Source organism: Ambystoma mexicanum, chromosome 14, assembly GCF_040938575.1.
Source record: "Ambystoma mexicanum isolate Mex_15411 chromosome 14, UKY_AmexF1_1, whole genome shotgun sequence".
NCBI lineage: Eukaryota > Metazoa > Chordata > Amphibia > Caudata > Ambystomatidae > Ambystoma > Ambystoma mexicanum.
Window position 1 is genome coordinate 280,991,964 of NC_090940.1, and position 23,060 is coordinate 281,015,023.

Consider the following 23,060-nt stretch of genomic DNA (forward strand, 5'->3'; position numbering starts at 1 on the left):
AAGTTAGAAAGTGTCTGGAGTGAACACCACCTTGACCACCCTGGCATTAGTGTGTACCACAAGGAACCTGAACCCGGAAGTACCACTAGTCATCGGCACCTACCCAGGGGTCTGAAAATTGACCAGTTTCACCTTGCTGACTCCGTGGCCCACGCAGCTGGCACCAGAAGCATATGTCCTCACTTGGATGTGGGCAAGATAAACTTTGGGGAGTTGCCATTGTTGGAACGTGAAAAAGATCATCTATGAGACCAGCTATCCCTGCGAGCAGATGTGTTTTCAACCAGTGACTGGGACTTGGGTGAAGCAAAGGGCGCGAAGCATCATATCCGTCTGAACGATGTCACCCCCTTTCGAGAGAGGTCATGAAGGATAGCACCTGCTGATATAGAGGACCTTCTGAGTCATCTAGAAGAATTTCTGCATGCAGGTGTCATCCAGGAGTAGAGAAGCCCTTATGCTTCACCCATCGTAGTGGTACTAAAGAAGTACAATGACGTGCAGCTGTGCATTGACTACCGGCAGCTAAACAGCAGAACAGTGCCAAACCAGTACACCACCCCCAGAGTGAATGAGGCTCTTGACTGTTTGGTTGGGAGCAAGTGGTTCTCCGTTTTAGGAATAGAACTGAAAATAAAGTCCATCTAAGAAGAGGAAAAAGAAGGGAAAGTGAGGGATGCGGTCACAGACTGGTTCCCGGGTTCCACACACAGGGTTCTCTCAGAGGCCTGAAAGGACTCACGAGTTTGGTTGTTCTGCTCACTAAGCATTTGTAACATTGCATTTCTCGCTTAAGGGAAACCGAGTTGCGAAGGTTTTCGGAGGACGGGTTAGCAGCTAACCCCTGCGGTCAACCTAGCCTCCTCCATACCACCACACCTCACTCCTGGGTGCGTGCCGCCTGGCTGGGCATGGTTTTGTTGTGAACGGTGAGGCCATAGAAGGGGTTGCCCGGTAATACTATTGCACTCAGGGCTGGACTGCCCCACCGGGACATCCCCCGGTAGGCCTCTGGCCTGCAAGGCCTCTTTGGCACCTGAATCCGCCTGTGTGGTTTGTGTGAATTGGCTGCCTGCAGTGCCGGCTGCCACCATTGACGCCACGCTGGCGCCTGGCGCTGCCTGTGCATTTTTTTCTTTCCAGGGTTGGGCTGGGAAGATAGGCTGCGCGCCTGCGCATGAGGGCCTCGGCTGCCTCCTTAGCACGGGAACCGAAACCGCACATGCCCTGCCTGCCCCTGCACACACATTGCGCAGCAGCACAGGTCAGGTGCAGGGCAGGCTGGCAGTGCGGGCCGGGCAAAGTAGTGTTTGGTGTGCACTGCCAGGGCAGCGTAGGCCGCAGTGAGGGGCCTTCTTCGCTATGGCGTGATCAAGGTAAGCGTAGTTGACAGAGCCCATGTCTCCTCTTCTGCCGCATGGGCCAAGTGTTTCATTCCCCTTGTAGCTCGCAAGGCTCTGACAACGATCAGGTCGTTCATCACGAGAGAAATGTGAGCACCGCACAGGTTTCGCGCACCTCTCCATTTTACTAGACAGTTGACTATGTCAAGTATAACGTGTTGTTGTATATCTTTACACAAGTGCAGCTTGGCTGCCGTGTCCCCCCCCCCCTGAATTGGCTACTTGTGAGTTCAGGAGAGGAGGTAATAAAGTCAATAAAGCGGCCCTCTTCGTCATCACACTGAGCTGCATTGCACACTGCCTCCCGCACAAGACGGTAAAAAACACAAAGAGCAGCACTTTTAAAATCACAGCAGCCATTGTTTTATTATTTTGTTTGATAATTCAAATAGGGCTGGAACAGTGCAAATGAACCTTGCAAATCAGCATGCAACAGTGCCAAGCAACAGTGAAAATCAGTACAAAATAGTGCATACTGTAAATGGAGGAGTAGTCATTACCTGCGGGTTGGACTCACATTTGAATCCTTACTTTCCAAACCTTGAAGGGTGTATATGTATATGAAGTGGTTATTGAACTGTATATTGGCAGAAAACCTTAATTTCGCCAGACATGAATGTTACAATGCGAGCCAAAAAAGTCCCACAATTCATCACAAAAGAAAGTCAAATATCTGCGCTTACACTAGTTCCAATTACATCAACAAATTGTTCAATGACATCATCAAGGGCTCTGCATATAAAATGATGAACGCGGCCATAAGCACTGCCCTTAGAGAGTACGAATTGCTGAATTATGGGTTCTTTTTACCGTTAAGATAGCTCAGCGGGTTGAGAGCTTGCTGCTGTGATCTATGTGCTATCTGCAGGTTGCAGGTTCAAATCCCTGCAAGGTCAACTCAGCCATTCATCTTTCTGAAGTCCATAAATGAGTACCAACTTCGGTTTCTACGAAAGCGCCATTTAAATAACAAATCATTATCCTTTTTAGGATTTGCATTGTAACCTCGACGTCCCTAGAACTGGGGATGTTATGTTGCATTAACATAGGCCAATCCTTCTGCTTAATAGAAAACCTCAGCATGACTAAGCAACAGTATATTGAGCTGGGTGTGTGATGTGGTCTCATGACAAAGCATATCCATACAACTCCAGGAAGCACGCATCACAACCTTCAGCTGGGCCCCTGTTCATGGCATGTCACGGCATGATAGCACAAGCAGCACATGGCCTGGGTCCTTGTAACGAGTGTCCCATTCACGTATCCTGCCTGTGTTAAATGGCACGCATACTCCTTCACTCAGACATGAAGACACATGTCAGTGTATGCACATGGTACACATTGCATGCTCTGCAACAATGCACTGTTTGGGGAGCTCAGATGCATGCGCAGGTTTTGTTGAGCGCATAGTCATGCTATGCTCTATAATATAGTGGTGCACACTGCATGCTCTGCAGCAATGCACTGTTTGGGGAGCTCAGATGCATGCACAGGTTGTGTTGAGCGCACATTCATGCTACGCGCTGTATAATGTAGTGGTGCACACTGCATGCTCTGCAGCAATGCACTGTTTGGGGAGCACAGATGCATGTGCAGGTTTTGTTGAGCGCACATTCGTGCTATGCGCTGTATAAGTTAGTTCAATGCAGGACTATGGCTCACACAGTGGGGGTCCTCCAGTCTTGTCCAATGTGTACCACTCGAATATACACTGCTGTGTGCAAAGCCACGGCTGTGTAGTATGTGTACCACGCAGATGTAACATAACAATCTCGGTTATAGAATGCAAAACTTGCAGCACCCTCTGGGACCACCACACACAATTAGGACTACAGGTGTAAGCAAGGCCAACCTTTGGTATCAGTCTGTACCACACAGTTTGTTGGTAGTGAGCTGAGCAGCCAGGTTTATCTCAAGAGTGAATGTGAGCAGTACAAGTAGTTACACAGAGGACTTTCAATCACGGTGTTTCAAGTAGACACTTATACTCAAGGTTTCTTGGTAAAACACTAATTTATTACACAATCATTTATAAAACATTTCACTAGAAGAAGACAACTTAATATTATATACCAATACACTTCAATACAAAACTCTAGGTTTATGAGACAGTTTGAGCTCCCCTGAAAAAGGAGCCAAATGGCAGTTCAGTTACTTAGCAGTGAGCAAAAAGGACAAAAGTAAAGAATAGATTACATATACTTTCTAGGCCGTGCAAATAGTTTCAGGTCACCAGAATAGTTCAATTCAAGTCAATAGGCCGTCAATGGGATAGCGTTCTGGATTGGAAAGAGCAGTTCTGGTATCAAACGGTAAAGTCTTTGTAAAAGTTCTCAGAAGTAGTTTAGGTGAAAAAGAATAATTTGTGGGGTCACAGGCTGATTAGGCCTGCGAGTTGGGAAAGTTTCACGAACTTTCACGAACTTTCACCGCGAGAGTGGCGTTCTCTCAATTGGGTTGGCACAGTACCTTTGTATGAAGAAAACAAATGTTGCTGAAGTCGTTGTTCCTGGCAGTTCCTGCAGATCTCGCTGTTCCTGCGCCTCAGTCGTGGGGACAAGAGGGAGGACGTCGGGGGACTCCTGCACTGCACGGGATCATTGAATAAAGCAAACAAAATGGAGTCACTTCAGTTCAAGTAGCTGTAGATTTAAGAACACAAACTGGTGTCCCTCTCCCTGGTTAAACCTAACCAGCCTTGAGAATGGTATCCAGGTGTCTTACGAGTTGATTTGTCCCACCAACTCAAAGGAAGAAGCCGTCCTTGAAGGAGCTTCTCTGTCGAATGGAGTTTGGTAATTCGGACCTGCAACAGGGCTTCACCGGGAAACCCGACAGTCCAGTGGTTGCAGCAGCCGTCCTCTTCCAGCTCGTCTTCGGTTCTTTCAGTCCAGTGGTCGACTCTGCCTTCCAGTCGACGAGACTCGCCTTTTAAACAGTTTTCTCCCTTTCATTCCATCCTAGCTGTCACTCACCCAGCAGGGTGGCTGTCCTTGCTGGACAGTCAGCTAGCCAATCATGCCAGAGTGCATTTGGGTCTCCTAGGAGACTAAGCACAGGCAGTTTCGGGCACCTCCCTCACTTCCTGCCCACCCCAGAAAGGCAGACGCCAAGGGCAGACTTCAGTCCCGAAGCCCGCCAAAGTCACACGAACAAAGGGACCAAACCTGGTTTGGCGCTCAAACACAAACACTAGAAGGACCTTTCCAAAAAGAAATGGCGAAAAAAGAAGACCGGGACCTGTTTAAACAAAAAGGGGCTTAAGGCGCCATCTTGAAAAACATGGCTCCTGTGATTTTTAGCTACCGGTGTTCGCGGTCGGGAAAAATCATGGTAGTTCGTTTTAAAACCACTGCCATCAGCCTTTTCAATAGAAAAGGGTAGCATTTGACTGCTACATGAGTGTTTAGACACAGGGAGTGCAATGTAACCCCTCCAGCACTCCATTGTAAGATGGTGTGTGCTGGGTCTAGGAAGTTGGAAAAGACTAGTAAAGTCAATTTCACTTTACATTCTCCGGGAAACAGTAGTTTATCCCAGAGAAGGTACTTAAACCTTTGGGAAGTCTAAAAGACATCCCTGTGTCACTACACTGAAGGTGCTGTGTAACACACATCAAAAGATGATGCCCATGGAGTTATCTAAAACGCCATAATCAAAGAACACAAATCTCAAACACACATCAAAACACATGAAAGAGTGGGAAAAAAGGCTCACACACTTTCTAGGTAAAAAAATCAAGTCCTCAAAATCCAGCAAAGTTGCTGGAGGTCTCTAACATGAAGGGAATTAGCACATTTACGAGAATTCTCCTTAACACTTAGACAAGTGTACAGACTTATTCAGTGAACTCAAGTGGTCAAACAGTGTACCAATGAGACATGGGAGAGGTGTACCACTCAGACATCTGGGCTGTGTTCACTGCATGCATAAAGCACACAGTAACTTCCCAACCATCCTGGACACATATCAAAACTGCCCGCATGACACATAAGGCAACCATTGCCTACTTGCGAGTCGCGACTCAGGTTTAATGCTAGACCATTGCACGAATCGAGATTAAACCAGGAGACAGGCCTTCTCTTGCTACGCCCGGAACCTGGCCTAATGGAACACCATACTGAGGCCTTCATGCACCTGCATTCCAGGGCGGGACTGAATACCCTGGTTATATGCCGACCCCCTAGTGTGGGATTCACAAGCTAGTACAACCTGTAGCTTCCCTGTCACCGCTCTCTGTTGCTGCCTAGCTAGTTTCAAACTATATAAAACCAATAACAAAATACTAATGCAGAGTTGAAGCCGACTAGATATGAAGTCAGTATTCAATTCATATATTTTTTCCAAACTCATTTTTAAAATATTTGATGCTGTTTAGCCTGTCCGGGTCAAGATTACAGCAAGTCAAACGTGTCACAGTTAATTGACCTCTCAGAATTTTTCTTTTGCAAGTTGTTCCTTTTATTTTTTATATGGTTAACTTTCTTTTAATTTGTAGAAGGTGCAGCCATGACCCTCTGCCTTTTCTTCTAACCGATTGAGTGTGGAATGAGTGTGGATCAAATGGATTGTGGGTATGCAAATTAGCCCAAATGCAAACCTTTTCTGCAGGAAATTGTCTTTGTCTAAGAGGGCAGTGGTTCTTCATACATAACTTAATCAACCCAAGACAGACATTTGCAAGATCATGAACTTATTTAAAACATGATTTTTTGTTAATCCATATATGATTTAAAAATGGTTTAAACGCACTAATTTGGACTAATTGTATCGAACATCTTCTTGGGGGATACTCACAATTCCCTCATAAAAGGGTTGGGCTCACGTGCTATGCTCGCTCCTTCGGCGAAATATGGGGCCACTTTGAAAATAATTTCCAGGGCCACTTTTGGTTCCCAGTCCAGCCCTGATTGCACTATTAGCTATCCCATCCCTGGGTTTATCGCGTGTTTAAGATGGCCCGGGTGTCAACATTCATAAGGGGAGCCAGTGGAAAACGTATGCTTCAGGGATGGATAACGTACCCCGCCTGTGCCCAGAGTCGCGGTGGAGGATTCCTCATGTCAGCTGTGTTGTGTCTGTGTTAGTCTTTATGTTTGTCGCTTCGTGTCATGTGCTAGTCTGCAGCTACCAGGTGCTTAGGCGTATGGGGTGAGCTCAGAATTAAGCAAATGCGAACAGAGAGGACAGGAAAGTACTCTTACAAATACTGCATTGAGAATATTTAAATATTTATTTACCAAATGTGAATTGACTTGCTTACATGTGACTCAATTTGTAATATTTACGTATTTATTTACCAGAGGTGTAGTGACTTGCTTACAGGTGTCACAATTTATAATATTTACGTATTTACTTACCAACGGTAAGGTGACTTGCCACCATGTGACCCAATTGACAATATTGAATTCTTTATTTACCAAATGTGAACTGACTCGTTCCCAGGTGACCCAATTGATAATATTTAATTATTTACCAAATGTGAATTGACTTGCTTACAGGTGATCCAGTTGATAATCGATAATTATTTACCAAGAGTGAACTGACTCGGTCCCAGGTGACCCAATTGACAATATTTAAGCATTTATTTACCAAATGTGAATTGACTTGCATACAGGTGATGCAATTAATTTACTGAATGTGAAGTGAATTGCTCCCAGGTGACCTAATTGATAATATTTATTTGCCAAAAGGTGAATTGACTAGCCCACTGGTAACCGTTTTATGTATTGTAAGGATGTTATATCAATCATCTAGTTTTACAACTTCTGTCTTATAAAGAAGGCTTTCCAGCTAGTCAAATGAGATAGGTCTGTGACTGTTTATTTAACTATGTTGCGCCCTAATCTAATCATTGTTAGCCACCAGGGCTAACTGGCCAATAGGGGAGGATTTCACTTCCACCGAGCCTACTGTTCACTGAGATTTTTGTAATTGTAATTGGTTATTTATAACGCGCTTAATACCCAGGGGTTTCTAAGCGCGGATGCGGGGATCGAACCTGTGTTGCTCTGCGTCGTCTTGCTTCCATGACGAGCGCGTTGCTCCTCAGCTATCCTCCTGGGACCTTCCTACGAGAGCCCACCCATCACCCCCTGGATTGTCATTCACATATGTGTGCAGTAAGGTCTAAGTATACCATGCTCAGGACTCCTACAGGTTGCTGCCCACCTCTTCTGTCAGAACCATTAGGGAGTTACACCTTACACACAGTTGAAAAAAATGTTTGGAGGCACCCTTGTATGCAGCAGAGGAGACCTGCCTGCACATCTTAGCAAAATTGCCTTTACCTTGAGTACTGTAAGGTTTCCAAATGCAAAAGAGCACTGACAAAATGGTAAATAGGTTTTTGGTTGAGACGGTTTCATTTGGTGCACACAGCAGCTCACACAATCAATATAGTTTTAGACATGTGGGCAGGGTATGTGGGTGCAGTGTTGTGTGGCTATGGGCGGGGCATACAGCTCAGGGTTTTTGATTTTCAAACGTAGGCAGGTATGCGTGTGCCCAGGCTGGGACCCGGCAGGCTCCAAAAAGTGAGTCTGAGCCGGGGCCCTCCGGTTCCACCACTTGACGGCGGTCATTGTCCAGCCACAGCTGCAGCCGCGACGGGAGATGAGCCCCCCTCCGTCATCAAGTCAGGCAGCTATTACTGACAGAAGTGCAGGGCAGTCACAGCTTCGCTCAAATAAGTTGCGCAAAGCTGTGGTTGGCTGGCACTTTTGTTATTCACAGCTCAAGAAACGCACAGCGTTCCCACCCACCATTAACACCCTTTTGTTTCCACCCCGTTATGCCTTTTACAGCGTAGGACTGAGTGTAACAGGTACAACAGGAGGTTTTGAAAAATTGCAAAAATGGAGAATGTAAATATTGTTTCGTTCTCAGATGAAGAATTTAAACGCTTCTTTAATCTGCCTTCGATTGTAGGACAACCGACACCGGTAGCACCAGTAGCCACACCCACTAATACTAATGATTTGGACCTGTTAACACAAAAAAAGATAAAATTGATCCGTACAGAATCTCACGGTTAGAAACATCCCTAGGGTGTTTCTAGATAATCCGAAATTTATGGCGGATTTTAGCAGTGTAGGCAACAAATGCTCCTGCGACTGGGTCATCCTGGTCATATCCACAGCAGAGGAGGAAGCCAAAAAACAAAAGGAAGAATTAACTACACTTGACAAAAAAAATCTGAGATGAATCGGTAATACCAGAGATCCAAACCCTAATAGACAAAATAGAGGAAGACATGGAAACATTTAAAACTCTCACACTTGACAAGAAGTTGTGGAAACTGAAAAGAGATATCCAGAATTATGAAGGAGGAGGTCACTTATCCATACTTGGTTCCTGTTTTTTTTTTTTTTTTTTTTTACAAAGATCAACATAAATCAAGGTAATAATGTGGGTATTAACAACAGACGACTTTTAGAAAGTTGGTCTCTTTTTCCAACTCGTCCAATAGCAGTGATGCAGGTTCGAGCACTGGGCCACAAAACAATCCAAGTGGGATTTCACAAAGGGGTCGCCCTTTTCAGTCCCGAGGCAGACGGGGGAGACCGCGCCAACAAGGGAGTCACGGGATGCGAACCCGTAGGTGGCAACCACCGCCACAGACATGGTGATGCCCATATTTAATCTGAGCACCCATGTATTGACAACTTCTGAGATCCAAGTCTTACGCAAGGGTTTAACTTTTGTACCAGCGAACAAGGCTGATGCTTTCAAGACTGAGATCGAGATGTGGAATTTTTTCCGGATCTTAAAACTGAAATATTTTTTTAGGGATGCAGAGGGCCAACGATCCTAAAAACCAAGTAGCTCGGATTTAAAACCACCTTCAAATTTTGTCCCGGGAGTGTTAATGGTTTCGCCTGAAATTATCAGTTTTGAGAACAGAATTCTCCAACATATGAGAGCTTTGATGAAAACGAAAAACATCTATAAGGATAATCTATCAAAAGAGGAAAGAGAGGCATTGAAAGCATTGTCAGACAAACTGTTTGTGATAAAACCAGCAGACAAGGGGGGTGGGGTGGTTTTATGGGGAATTGAGGGCTATAATGCAGAAGTAAAGAAACAACTTAGAAATTTGGTCTTCTACAAACCACTACCATGTGACCCTACTTCAAGGATTCTTGATGAAATCATCAGCCTCATGACCTTTGCCGAACAGAAGGGTTGATAGACATTGACGAAACATTGTTTCTGATCCAACACAACCCTATCACTCTGGCCCTGTACTGTTTGCCAAAAATGCACAAAGATGCAAATTGTCCACCCGGATGACCGATTGTGGCAGGGATTGGTTCCATTTTGGAACCCCTGTCAGTTTACACCGACTTTTTCCTGAGACCCTTTGTTGTGAAAATGCGTTCCTTTATCCAGGATACTACTCATATGATCCACATTTTAGAGAATGTAACCATAACTCCAGAGGATATTTTTGTGACACTGGATGTGGAAGCTCTCTATATCAGCAACCCGCAAATGAAATGCGTTAACATCATGCATGGGGTGTTGGAAAGGAGAGAAGATAAAACTGTCCCCTCCGACTTCATCATAGAGTGCATCAAACTTGCATTGACTAATAATTTCTTTATTGTTGATGGCAAATATTTTTTGCAACACGGCACAAGTATGGGCTCGACTTTTGCCCCAGACCTGGCAAATCTTTTCATGGATGACCTGGAAGGCTGTTCAATATATGCAGATGTTAATCCATTTAAACATCTAGTGAAGACTTGGCACAGATATATTGACGACGTGTTCGTACTATGGACTGGCAATACACAAGATCTAGATCGATTCCTAGTATGGTTAAACCAACAAGAACCTTGCATTAATTTTACAATCACTTATAGTGTTACCAAGATCTCGTTTTTAGATCTTGAGATCTATAAAGGAGTCAATAACAGAATAGGCACGACACTCTTCAGTAAACCGACTGATAAGAATTCATTGTTATCATTTAACACTTACTATCCGGAAAGTTTACGTGAGAATTTACCTTTTGGTCAATTCTTACATATTAGAAGGAATTTCAGCCTTAAAGAGGACTTTGACCTCAATAGTAAAGATCTATCTGTAAGACTGAAACAACGGGGATATCCACCGTACGTGATACGTACATCTTTGAAAAGAGCCAGGAACACCAACAGACATGAATGTCTTTTAAAACAATCCAGGGTTAAAGAAGAAAAAAAAAAACCACATGCGTGTGCACTTTTTCGCCCATTAGTAATTCCTTACGGCGTAGCATACTGAAGAATTGGAATATGGTCAACTCAGAAGATTTCTCGATTAACAAACCACGTTTTGTGTTTAAACACATGTCAAATTTACATGACAGACTTGTTCACACATATAAAGAGGTGAATCCGGTGAATGACCAGGCCAAACTGTGGAATACTCAACCGGTTGTAGGCTATTTCAAATGTGGCAAATGTTCAGTATGCCATCTAACATCAAATATAAAAAATATAGACCTGAAAGGACGACAATGGACATTAAAACATTTCTCGAATTGCAACACAAAATGGGCAATATATGTGATTAAGTGCCCCTGTGGGCTAAAGTATGTGGGCAAGACAAAGAGACCCGTAAGACAAAGGATCTGTGAGAACAGGTCCTGGTCAAAAATAAAGTGCCGGATAAACCATTAGTGGCTCATTTTATATTTGCCAAACATACTCATGATGATATCCGGTGGTGGATCATCCAAATTCTGGGACCCCATCCAAGAGGAGGAGATAGGGACCTAAGATTGAGAAAATTGGAACAAAAACATTTTTGATCTCAACACAGTGAAAGATGGCCTAAACGTGGCCATAGAATGGGGTCTTTTTATCCATTGAATATAAGCCCTCTGGAAACAAAATGCAATAGAATAGAAGCATGATGCCCTACACAATATATTTGTTAAAATAACCACGTAAAGGAGGTGGTTTGAAGGATATTGCACGATCTGTGTAGATTATCATGGAGATTAGTGGATTGTACACAGTCACTTCTTTTTGAAGGACCGTATTGACAAACTAATGATGTTTGCTAATACGGGTTGACCACCTTAAGATGGCGCCCGTTTGTACTTGTTCTATTTGAGCGAGTAAAAGAGACGTGGGCTAGTAGTTCTAGCTGCCGTTAATGAGAAAAAAGGACGATGACATTGGGTATAATGTGAAGCAATCACATGATTGGCTTGCAGCCAATAAAAAAGAGATGACTGTATATCAATTACGTCATCGCGCAGGTGTAACGTGCCAGAATCACGTGACCGACATCCACCGCGGCGTTTGAGAAGCAAACGTACAAGGGCTCGAGACTACTGGAAAAATACGGCTAACAGTGGTTACTTGTTCAGGTAGGCTTTGATAGAATTAAAGTCAGAAACTAAGCTGGCAAACAAGAATAGGCATGTATCCTCGCTACTCTGCTGTTAAAGGGCTATTAGGACCCCTCCAGGTTCCGAGGTCTTTGCAAGACAGTAATTGGACGGATGCAGGCTTGCGGTTTATATTGAAAGGACGCAGCCGTTCCTGTCGGTTTGGGTAAGCGGGTGCAAACCGTTACTGATATTGATGTAATAATTATACAAGACCTCAGTCAAACTTATCTACTTTGGGCTAACACTGAATATTCTTTGGTCCAGTATAGATATAAGAAAATAACAGGAAATAAAGGAAATTGGGCAGTTGCAGTCCCCTTTTGCTTGACATCAAGGAAACAACAGGTAAAAACACACAAGTAATGCCTTGTGTTGTAAGGTGAAAAGATGTATATGGATATTGACAGGATATGATAGCCTGCAAGTAATGGGATTTGAGGTACAAATAACGATACATGTTTGTTAAAAATTAAAATAAAGAGTATTGCTGTAGAAACACAGAGGGTACTTTACCAAAAGACATTTGAAGTTGGGTTGAAAGTAGCATTTACCCAGAATGGTATTAAGAATTACCCTTAGGCTTGTAAATAATAGTTAGGTATGGTTTCTGGTAGATCCACATTGTTTGACACAACACACGACAATACACATGGGATTAATGGAGCTTTTATATTTTTTTAACTTTTAGACGATATGGCACACAGCATGGTCCCAATATGCAACACATTGAATACCATCACATGAAGAGAATTAAAAAGAGTGTCCTGAAGACAGAACCGATGAGAAATGTGAAAGAAAATGTATTTACATACATTTTAGTATTAAGTATGGTTCTAGAAACACATGAAAAGTGTTGACAGACGTATACTCCCTTAAAAAGGAGTTGGTTTGATAGACACAAAAATTAGGGGTGTTTAATTTATTTTTCTGTAAAATTGTGCCTTGATGCATATACACCAAAGATGAAATGGTGCTCTGATTGTGTGAATCATTACGGTCTTTTTAGATTAATTGTGTTTTATTAGAAGTATGTTTTATATGTGTATAAATATTAAAATATGAATGTTATTTTTTATTACCATGGATTTGACTATTGAATTATGTTGAATAGTGTATATGTGTATGTGTCAAGGTGGATGATAGAAACTGAGTTCTAGCCTTAAAGGGAGGAAGCTCTTTTTGTGGGATTTTCTCTTGTACATGTAAATTTGAGTCCTCACCCACATGGCCCCTAAAAAGAGGACAAATACAGCTCTATATAGCTGAGACAACAGGAGTGGAGACAAAATGGTGTTAATGTTTGACCCATTAACCCCATGACGAGACAGCCATTGTGGGCTCCATTATCAATGGAGACAGCAGAGTTCAGACAAAAAGGAATAAAGAGTGCAGAATCCATCAAGGATGGTATTTGCCTTTACAGAGAGATCTAATAATGTCCCTCTTGGAGTCCCATAGCTGTCTGGACATTGAGTTTCGCCAAAGTGAAAGGGTTAATTACTGCTTATGTTATATCATTGCTTGTTTTTCTATAATTTCAATAACATTGTATAACACTTTCAAATGTGAACGATGGCACTGCATTTGAGGGAAAATCATTTCACTTAATTTGTGAACACAGACGCAGGAAAATTGGGATGAAAAGGGAAATGTAACCTTTTTTCCACATCTCAAACTTTATGTAACATGTCTGTTGCAATATGCAATGAACACTCCAGATATGGATGCATCCAAGAGCACATGCACTGTAGCTTGAATGCCGAGCAGTTGGCCACATATTCAGCCGATGCCGAAAAGAGATGTTTAATCAGTAGCAAACCTCCAACATGGTGAATGCACTTTATAAAAGCATTAAAAATCACTATTTCTCATTTCGTTCTCATGTTTCTGATAAGTTATCGACAAGCAGCAGTTTGAGTGCCATTTGCAAAAGGCCAATATACTGAACGGAATGATTGTTTACTATCTGTATCAACGTTAGACAAAAGCCTATACATACACAAAGTCCAATCTCTGTGATTTAGGACAACTTCTCAAACTGTTAAAAGTGGAACTTCGGTGCGCTTCCTATTGAAATGTGCAGTTCTACATCAAAAAGCCACAGAGAAACTCCGACCCGACACTGATGAGTATGCAAAAATAGGTAAGTGCTGATCCATGGAGGAGACAGTGCTTTAAGGGGGCTGGGCCCAGGCAGTCTCCAAAAAGTGAGGCTGAGCCAGGCCCTCCGGTCAAGTTGTTGGTAGGCCCCCCATCCCGAATGCAAGGACTGCTTGTATTTTATATTAAAAGCAGTCAACTTTCTCTCTTTTTAAAAAGCCTCACCCTCAACAGTGCCATTTTATCGATTTGCCCAGGACCACACGTTTTGGTTGTATCAGCAGTGTTGCAGTATGCGCTTAGTTATGCAGATGAGACCCCCCCCTGTTCATTTTTAGATGCTCTTATTTAGGCCATGCCTTCAAGTTTTAGGCCACGCCCTTCCGGCAAGCCACGCCCCAAAATGAGGAACCGCCCCCCCCTCAATTTCTTACCCCACTGCATGCCACTTAAAACACTGCATGCCAGCCTAGAGTAAGTACTCTAAGAAGACCAAATTCGAGTCCCATTCTACTTACAACACCCAAGATGTCCAGGTCACAGTTTAAAATGACAGCCACACGCCTCCCGGAAGTTGATCCCTGACTAGCTATCTCAGAGTTGTTCCGCCCATGCAATGTCAGGAATATTAAAGACGCTAATAGAAAGGATACACGCGCACGTCTCTTCTAATGTGAAACGCCCCTTCTAAATAAAATATCTAGCGACAGTAAGGTAAGCCCCCAGGGTTTCCTACGGATCTAGGGTCTTCTCGAGATTACTGAATTTAAGCTAGCAACATCGTATGTTGTTAATTGTGTCGGATATGCATTATTATCATCGCTATTTTTGTCTTCACTTACACTCGGTCAGTAGCATGAATCGAGAAATATGTGTTAGGAGGATCCATAAGGAGCAGTCTGGTTTTATTGTAGGTACCCCGTGGATTTATATCTGCGTAAACAGGTGTCAATTTCACTTCAAGATGGCTCTTGCATTCACAGTGCGACGAGTGTGTAGCGCGTGTCCCGTCGATATTGGTACGGACGCTTTTGCAAAACGCTGCTTGTTTTCATCTAGACGTCATCAGCAGGCGCACGATTTTTCAAAATTGACAGAGAAATTGACCTATCCTAGCGAGGAGTTTGTTACCTGGCCCCATGCCCACTTTTGCATTCACGCTCCAATCAAGGCGGACAGGAGGCGAGAAACCTTGTGGAAAGCCGAATGCCCTGTTAAGAGGAAGTAGGAACTCCAGACACGTCATTGGCCGAGAAGGTGTCACGAGAGAAGTGTAAGCAGCGCAAGGCAGCAACGTCCGCCGGTCCCTGCAGGTTGACTTGGAAAGCCGTCTCTTGGCCCCGGTAAGGTTATGGATGTGCTTCCGATCGCAGTGTGTACGTCTCGTTTACCATTTTCTGATTGCCTTCTCTCTGCTTTCCCCTCAGAAACGGCATTCTCTTCCGGAATCGGCCTCCGCCTCCTGTTGCTAAGTCAGATCGTTCCGTGGATAATGAATTGGCTACGGGAATTCCCCATGCAGCTCCAGTAGGGCCGGACTGCTGCTTGCCCCTTCTCCTCCTACAGTCACTTCTGGCCGGGCAACGGATGCCTTTTCTGTGATATACCTTTTCTATATCTTCCTGCTCTGACCACTTCTCCGGGACCTACCCGCTCCGTGTCTCATCTACAGAGAAGCTTGCATTCCTTCGTCACCTGTGCGAAGACACATGTTTGCCTTGACCACTTGTTCGAAACCCATCTACTTTGACCTCCTAGGCGGTCCTGCAAGTCCACTGTCAAGTTACTTGAACATTCCTGCGTGCACACTTAACCGGGTTTTATGGGCATCCTGTCCTTAAACTCCTCTACCGCTTGCCTTGATTATCCCCTACCCCCAGCCCGCTTTGGGCCCTGCATTTGTCTATTCTGAAATAGAAATACATTGCTTTGTCTGAGACCCATACTATGTGTCTACTATAGTTCTCCCCTGGGCCTTGCTGCAGATGGTACACCTTATCACCTCCCGATTTTGTGGAGCCAATTCTTGCTGTCCTTAGCCTTTGACCGCTGTGTGGGACTTGCCTCTTTGCCTATATACCTCACAAAGACTTAGTATCAGTGCCCCACACACGGTAGGATTGGGGACCCGGTCTCTGCCCAATGACCTCCCCCTGAGATTGCTTAACTGTGGCTGGGATTGTTTGGTTTTGTGTGACTTTATATTTAGGGTTGATGTGTTGTATGGGCCCCCATACCCGTGGCCATCAGGATTGGACATGTCTGCCTTCCTCCAGTGCCATCCTTGCAAGTAAAGTATCAAGATTTGTTTGCACGTGCTGGAAGCAGGCATGAGCTAGCCCAGGGGACCTCGTTGCCTTTACCTCCATGCTTTAAACCCAGAGCTCTCAGGATATTGTTTTTGTTTGTCCTTTGAAATACCTGCTTCCCTTATAACGTATACCATGAGGTTTCGCATCTACAAGAGGAAAGTGTTGATTCTGACCCTGGTAGTGGTCGCCTGTGGTTTTGCTTTCTGGAACAGTGGTAGGCAGAGAAAAAATGAGGCTTTTATCCAAGATCCTGAAACTGGGCAGGAGCAACAAAAGACAGGCATCAGGAAGATTTCAAACGACTCTCAGCCTGCTCTGAAGCTGGAAGTGAACAATGGTAAGCCTGGGAAAGGGCAGCAGCCTGGGATTCGGAAGATCTCAGAGTCACAGCCAGCAAACAAACCAAAAGCAGACAATAATACTGCAGTGTACATTAGCAATGCATTCCAGCTGAATTTTGACCAGACAATTAAAAATATTGATAAGATCCCCAGTCGTCCTGAAGAAGATGTTGTGGTTGTTGTTCAAGTACATAACCGGCCAGATTACCTAAACCTTCTTATCGACTCTCTCAGGCAGGCCAAGGGCATTGAGAATGTGTTGCTTGTTTTTAGCCATGACTTCTGGTCTGCTGAAATCAACCATATTATAGCAGCAGTGGATTTCTGTCAGGTCATGCAAATATTTTTCCCTTTCAGCATCCAGCTGTACCCCAATGAGTTCCCAGGCAACGATCCCAAAGATTGTCCAAGGGATATTGATAAGAAAGAGGCAGCGAAGTTGAAGTGCAACAATGCAGCATTTCCAGATTCGTTTGGTCATTACAGGGAAGCCAAATTTTCCCAAACAAAGCATCACTGGTGGTGGAAGCTACATTTTGTGTGGGAACGGATAAAGGTGCTAAAAGATTATAAAGGTCTTGTGTTGCTTATAGAAGAGGATCACTATATGTCTCCCGACTTCTATCATGTCCTCAAGAAAATGTGGAGCAAGAAGACTGAGGAGTGCCCTGACTGTGATCTGTTATCACTCGGTGCTTATACCCGTGTCCCGGACTTCTCAGGTAGCGCCAATAAATTGGAAGTGCGGACCTGGCGATCCACTGACCACAATATGGGCATGGTGCTCAACAGGGATACTTATGACAAACTGATTCGCTGCTCTGGTCACTTCTGCACATATGATGACTACAACTGGGACTGGACGCTTCAGTATTTGACTGTAACTTGTCTTCCTAAGTTTTGGAAAGTCATGGTCCCTGAAGTTCCTAGAGTGTATCACGCCGGAGACTGTGGCATGCACCACAAGAAAGCCTGTAAGCCATCCACAGAGAGTGCCAAAATAGAGACAGTGTTCAATAACAATCGACAGTATATGTTTCCTGAAAGCCTGACTATCAGTAAGCGGTTTTCTATGGCCGCATATTCCCCCCATGTGAAAAATGGTGGCTGGGGTGATATCCGGGACCATGAACTTTGTAAGAGTTATCACAGACTTCAGTAAACCAACTCTTCAACTTTTGATTTGTATGGTTATTTGTTCTTCAAGGATGTGTATAAAAGTTTGCAAAAGGGTTATTGAGAGGTCTTCTTCTTTAAAATGAATAAACCTTTTTGTTAAACTGGGTCCAATATTAATTTTCCCCCAGCGTGTTATGTTTTCGACCAACAGTTTGCACAGCTTTGTTTTAAGACACTGATGCTGCAGAAACCAATGGAAAAATATACTTAAACGATTGTGTGTATATTATATTTAGCTGAAATTCTTTACACAATTGTACGTTCTAAGATGTATAACTTTTTTTTTTTACCTAGACACAAATGGCATTCCTACTTGTGAGCGTTCAAGTGCCACATTATTTAGTTCTATCTACCAATTTGGTTTGAGTTATTTTTTTAGGTGCGTACAGATTGTCTAATTTTTATTTTTGTAAAACTTCCTAAATTTCAATACATGTACAAAACAATCTCCTTTACTAATAATTATGAGTATTTCCCCTTGTTATGCTTTCACTTTACAAATCTGTTCATATGTAGCATTTGAGAGGTATTGGTTTAATTTTTAGTTATGCCGATGTGTTAATGATTTAGTAAACTAGGCTTTTAATGTCGAGATTTTGTTTGCTAACTCTGTGGGCCATTGTGATAGGAAGCTTATTTGCACGCAGAAGTTAATAGTCTCTGCAAGTTGATGAAGTCTGCAGCTATAGGTCTATAAAAACGTTGCCTCATCAGTATGAGCCACGTTAAAGAGGCATGCAATTACATTTGGTCTCACTTAAGTTTTATCAAGTTAAGGGGCATTGCAGTATAACATCTCGGTCTTTGACAACTGTTCACATTTGCATCACTCTGGAGCGGACAGATGGTGGTAAGGACTCGCTCGCTTTACATCACTCACTTTACACTACAGATCCAGTTTTTTCTGGTTAAACTTAAGTGGTGTCACTGTCTGTTAAAGAATTCCCGCTATGCACATTTAACCGTTGCAAGAAATACTCGTCCATGTGAATTTTGTATTGCATCATACGTTTCAAAATACCAGTGAAAAAGTTGTCTGCACCCCTTTTTCAAAACAAAATCCCCTTCAAGGAAGAGGATTGCCCAACGTGTAGAGAAGAAAAAAAAAAGATAATCCCCGCCTTTTTCAGGTACTTATCTGAGTAGACCATGTGATTTGCCTGATCACATGCCGTTCTCATTTTCAAAATTCGAATATATCTAGCAAAATGCATTTTTTTTTCCTCCCGCACACTAACATGCTCTTTGGCTGTTATATCTAATGGAATAAAACCAATGTTGGGAAATAGTTTGTGATTGTTTAGGAGAGGTGGGAAAGGCTGCCTGCCTCGTGCTACAGTTCTTTCTTTTTAAACCACACATATGTATTGTATTCATGTGAAAGAAGTAAGCCGCTCCGAATTGATCATGCTGTAGGCATTGTGGCACTTGAGAAACTGCTCTGTGCTGTCCGCTTTGAAGTGTTATTGTTTTCTCAATGCAAGCCCTATAACCCCTCTACACCCCTATGTAAACGGATGTCTTAGATCTTGATTTAAAAAAATGGTCTCCTCTTCTGGCTATTGCTGGCTATTTTCCATTCAAAATAGTTCAAACTAAGTTTGTAAGGGGGGAAACCCAAAAATGGATGTACTTTCTTGAGCCAATGCATCTAGTTAGCTGGGGATTTTCAATGGCAATATGACCAGGCATCTGTGATGAGCTCGCTGTCAACTGGCGTGAGCTCTTTAACGAGGTGAGTGCTGTTTTTCATGGCATGTTATATTTCTCGGTCATTGCCAAGCAATTTCATTAAGTCGTCAAAGAGTAGAAAAGTTCCTCCTAATGCGCCATGAGCCATGATCACTGATATTAGATCTCCTATCATGTTGTCCCGTCACACGAACGTCCTTGTGTTCATGTATTGCGCCCTGATGACTGTGGCGCTATATAAACAAAAACGACCTCTCCGATTAATATTTTATAACACGCTCAGTACTGGAGACCAAATGATACCCTTGGGACCGAGATTCAAACCTGTGTTGTCTTGCTTCAAAAACAAGCGTGTTGCCCCTGAGAGATCCTCTCGGCCCAATTACAACCTACTGCACTAACCTTTTTAGTCAAACAAGTTTTCGCTGTAAATCTAGGGCCAAAAATGTCCACCATTTTTCGTTTCGATGATTTCAAGTAAAAACTTCGCATTGGCAAAGCACACACTTAATGTGATGTTGCCTTTATTATGTTATTGCAAGGAACTTGGAGTTGGTACCACTCCAAATAGTTTTTGTTCTAGTTGTTTTGATTTTGAGTGTTATGGTTTCAGATATGTGGCTGCTTTGCTGAGGGCGTTAGCCAGTGAGGTCAGAATACTGTTGCTTTCTAGTGGAATGCAGTGTGTTGACTGTTCTGGATGGCCAGTGGTCTGTGTGCTATTGTATGTCTACTTGCCTGCCTGGTGTACCAACGGACAATAAGCTACTTGTACCTGGAAGCAGGATTTTGTGCAGTGACTAGCACAAGAAACCCATAAGTTTGAACATTAAGTGCATCGCAAAGTACAGAAGCATAGCATGCACATCAAAGTATTTAACCACATATGCTAGCAGAAGAGAATAGCAGTATTTTATTAAAACTTTCAGGGAGAAACTAGAGGTTCCCTATAAAAAAACAAATGCATTCAATCTGGTGGTGATCCATGTGTAGTGTCTTATCGATTTAATGCACGTGTGAATCAGATCTTGGAAAATGTTACTTTCAATACCGTTTTAGGCCTTGCAAGTTCCTAAAAATCGGACTAGACCTACAGGCCGAGTGCTTAGTTTACATATTAGACCTAATAGAAATGCACTTGCCTCATGAATGGTGCATAGCACCTTTCATGTTTGGCACAATGCTACCACCCAGAGTCAAGCCAGGCACAGAGAACCTTTATTTTCCATTTAGTAAGTGTGAAACCTCCTCTTGCTAGCAAGGTTGAGCAACATGCTCATTGTACTTCATAAACTCTCGACAATGCGAGTACATTTCATGAGCCCTGTGGCAGTATGGACTGCTTTCTTGGCAGGCTGGTTAAGGTGCTCCTTGACCATCTTTGGTGAGCCCATCAATGGCATTAGCTGGTCTCAGTAAAGTAATGATATTAAGCATGCTGCGTTGGACTGGGTAAGGGCCAAGAAATTGCTTTTAGTGTAAGGCATGCTTGAGGTGTATACCACAACAAAGGGCTCCTCTTTACTCATGATTCTACCTACCGTATGACCGTCGGCTGTGGTATTTTTAGCAAAATATGTCAATGACAATTATTTAAATCCTAGAATGTTACATAATGCGTTAAGTTAAAGTTCTCGAGGTTCATCCCAACCTTTGTTATAATAGATATTATGTGTCTATCAAGTCCCAAAAACGGGTTGTTCGAGAATAGTGACTGCTAAGAGATTGTTTATATGGCATGCTAATACAGCAAGTCCATTGTAAATAGAGGATGGCTAGTGCAGTCGTGCTTCTGGGGGCAAAAATCCATCTGCGTTTGCAGCATGCAGATGATAATGGGAACTATCTCTTTTAGTTTACTCTAGGCTGTTGTGGTCAAGATTGTACACCCTTAGGGTTGTGAGGAGTAGACTGCTTGAGTGGTATGTTATAAATTCGGGACATGCCTAAGTTTAAAGTTGCCCTACTTTTGTAACACATTTGCTACATTATTGTAGGTGCTGGAGAGGTTTAATTCGCACACAAATCGGTACATGACCAGTAACAAATGGTTTGTTTCAGTGGTTTGAAAGTAGTACATGTTCTTTAGTTGACTAATTTGTGCCATATATAAGTTGAAATAAATGGCATTTGTGTGGGCAGAGGGAGGGGGGTGTGTGAGGAGTGACACAGCCTGCAGGTGTCTGGCAGTGTACCACGCTATACAATATTTACGTTCCCACCCACATGTTTCAAAGCACACCCATATGGAATTCTTTATTTTGTCCTTTTAACTGTTGTTCGTGCCCACATCCTTTTAAAATATATATATATATATATATATATATATATATATATATATATATATATATATATACTAAAAAATGTGGTGCAGCGATCTCAGTTTCCAATCAGGCCGTATTCAACTGATTGTTGCTCATGTGTCTGGATAAGGAACTTACAGATTGAGGGCTCCTCCCCAGAGATGCAAGCCCCTCAAAGCTATCCAGCCAATCGCCATTCTGTCTGAGCCCCCCGCTTCCCCCAGTTTACACCACCTTTAGTGTGCCCACCTGCTGCTCATGCTTTACCCTCCCACCACTTCTACAGCTGCAATAATCCTTCATTTTAAAGATGTCGCACAACTGCCCTCTTTGACCTGTAGAAAGGCCTTCTTACAGTAAACTCCATGCAGAGGAAGTGGTGGGAACGGGATGCAGCTCTTGAATGCATTCTGACTGAATGGTGTGCCGCAGTACGTGCACTCATTTTCTAGGAGCTGGATTATGAAAACCCAATCTGCATTAGACTCCCCTACAACGGCCTAGTTCCCCCCAAACAAGCCCTATATAATTCAGCAGCAGTACTCTTTGTACTCAAACCATCACTCCAGTTCGCTCTCGGAAGCATTGTCTCCGGATACCCCAGATAATTGTTTGTAAAGGAATCTTCATTGTACACAAGGACATCGCCACCATAACCACAAACTGAAACATATCACCTGCACAAACCCCAGACAAGACAACCAAAATCTACTGCCTATCTCACTGCAAAGTAACCTACACACAAAAACAAGGCTTGACCCAATTCGCACCAAGAGCCTGGAACATCTTCCCATCACCCCATTCTGCAAAGGCCTCAAAACCTACCCTTTTCCCGCACACCAAAGGCAGCCAGACCACCTGCCCTTCTAGCCTTTCTCCTCTGAAGTCTCCTCTGTTTCATAAGTGTACGCTCCAAGATCCTCTGGTTAGGGCTTGCGCTGTATTAAAGTTTAAATAAAATACACGCTATCCAAAATCATCTGTCAATTAGGTCCTTAGATATTCATCAGATGAAGACAAACTGGATACCAAATATTATCGAAGAGCATTGGCACTTTCTGTCAAAGGGCACAGACGGGCTAATCTGGCCACGCAACATGTTGATCGGTCGGTTCTATTCTACCCAAAGGCCTCTCCCAAACAATCAAATTATTCCATGTGATGCTCCATCCTATAAATAAAATGCTGAACTCACTCCATGCTACATACATTACAATCTCAATTGCCAGTCTCCATTTTATGCCAAATGTGTGAGATTCAGTGTGCACTGATTCGGATACTTTGTGTCTATCTTTCTCGTCATGCTTAGTGTGCCTGCTCTATATGCATGTGACTGC

The 23,060-nt window shown here is 43.2% G+C and overlaps 1 protein-coding gene and 1 long non-coding RNA gene across 2 annotated transcripts in view; one reads left to right on the top strand and one right to left on the bottom strand.

Moving 5' to 3' along the window:
- The window catches only part of LOC138526740 (uncharacterized), a 111,549-nt gene extending 97,048 nt beyond the window's left edge, over positions 1–14,501 (bottom strand). The window contains exon 1 of the long non-coding RNA XR_011283726.1: positions 14,415–14,501. This is a non-coding gene — a long non-coding RNA (uncharacterized lncRNA). The remainder of the gene's footprint in view (positions 1–14,414) is intronic.
- A 438-nt stretch (positions 14,502–14,939) lies between these two features.
- MGAT2 (alpha-1,6-mannosyl-glycoprotein 2-beta-N-acetylglucosaminyltransferase) lies at positions 14,940–17,834 on the top strand. Its single transcript, XM_069637396.1, has 2 exons — positions 14,940–15,239; positions 15,324–17,834. The coding sequence occupies exon 2, from the start codon at positions 16,341–16,343 to the stop codon at positions 17,709–17,711; it is 1,371 nt and encodes a 456-aa protein (XP_069493497.1). The 5' UTR covers positions 14,940–15,239; positions 15,324–16,340; the 3' UTR covers positions 17,712–17,834.
- Positions 17,835–23,060: the final 5,226 nt, after the last annotated feature.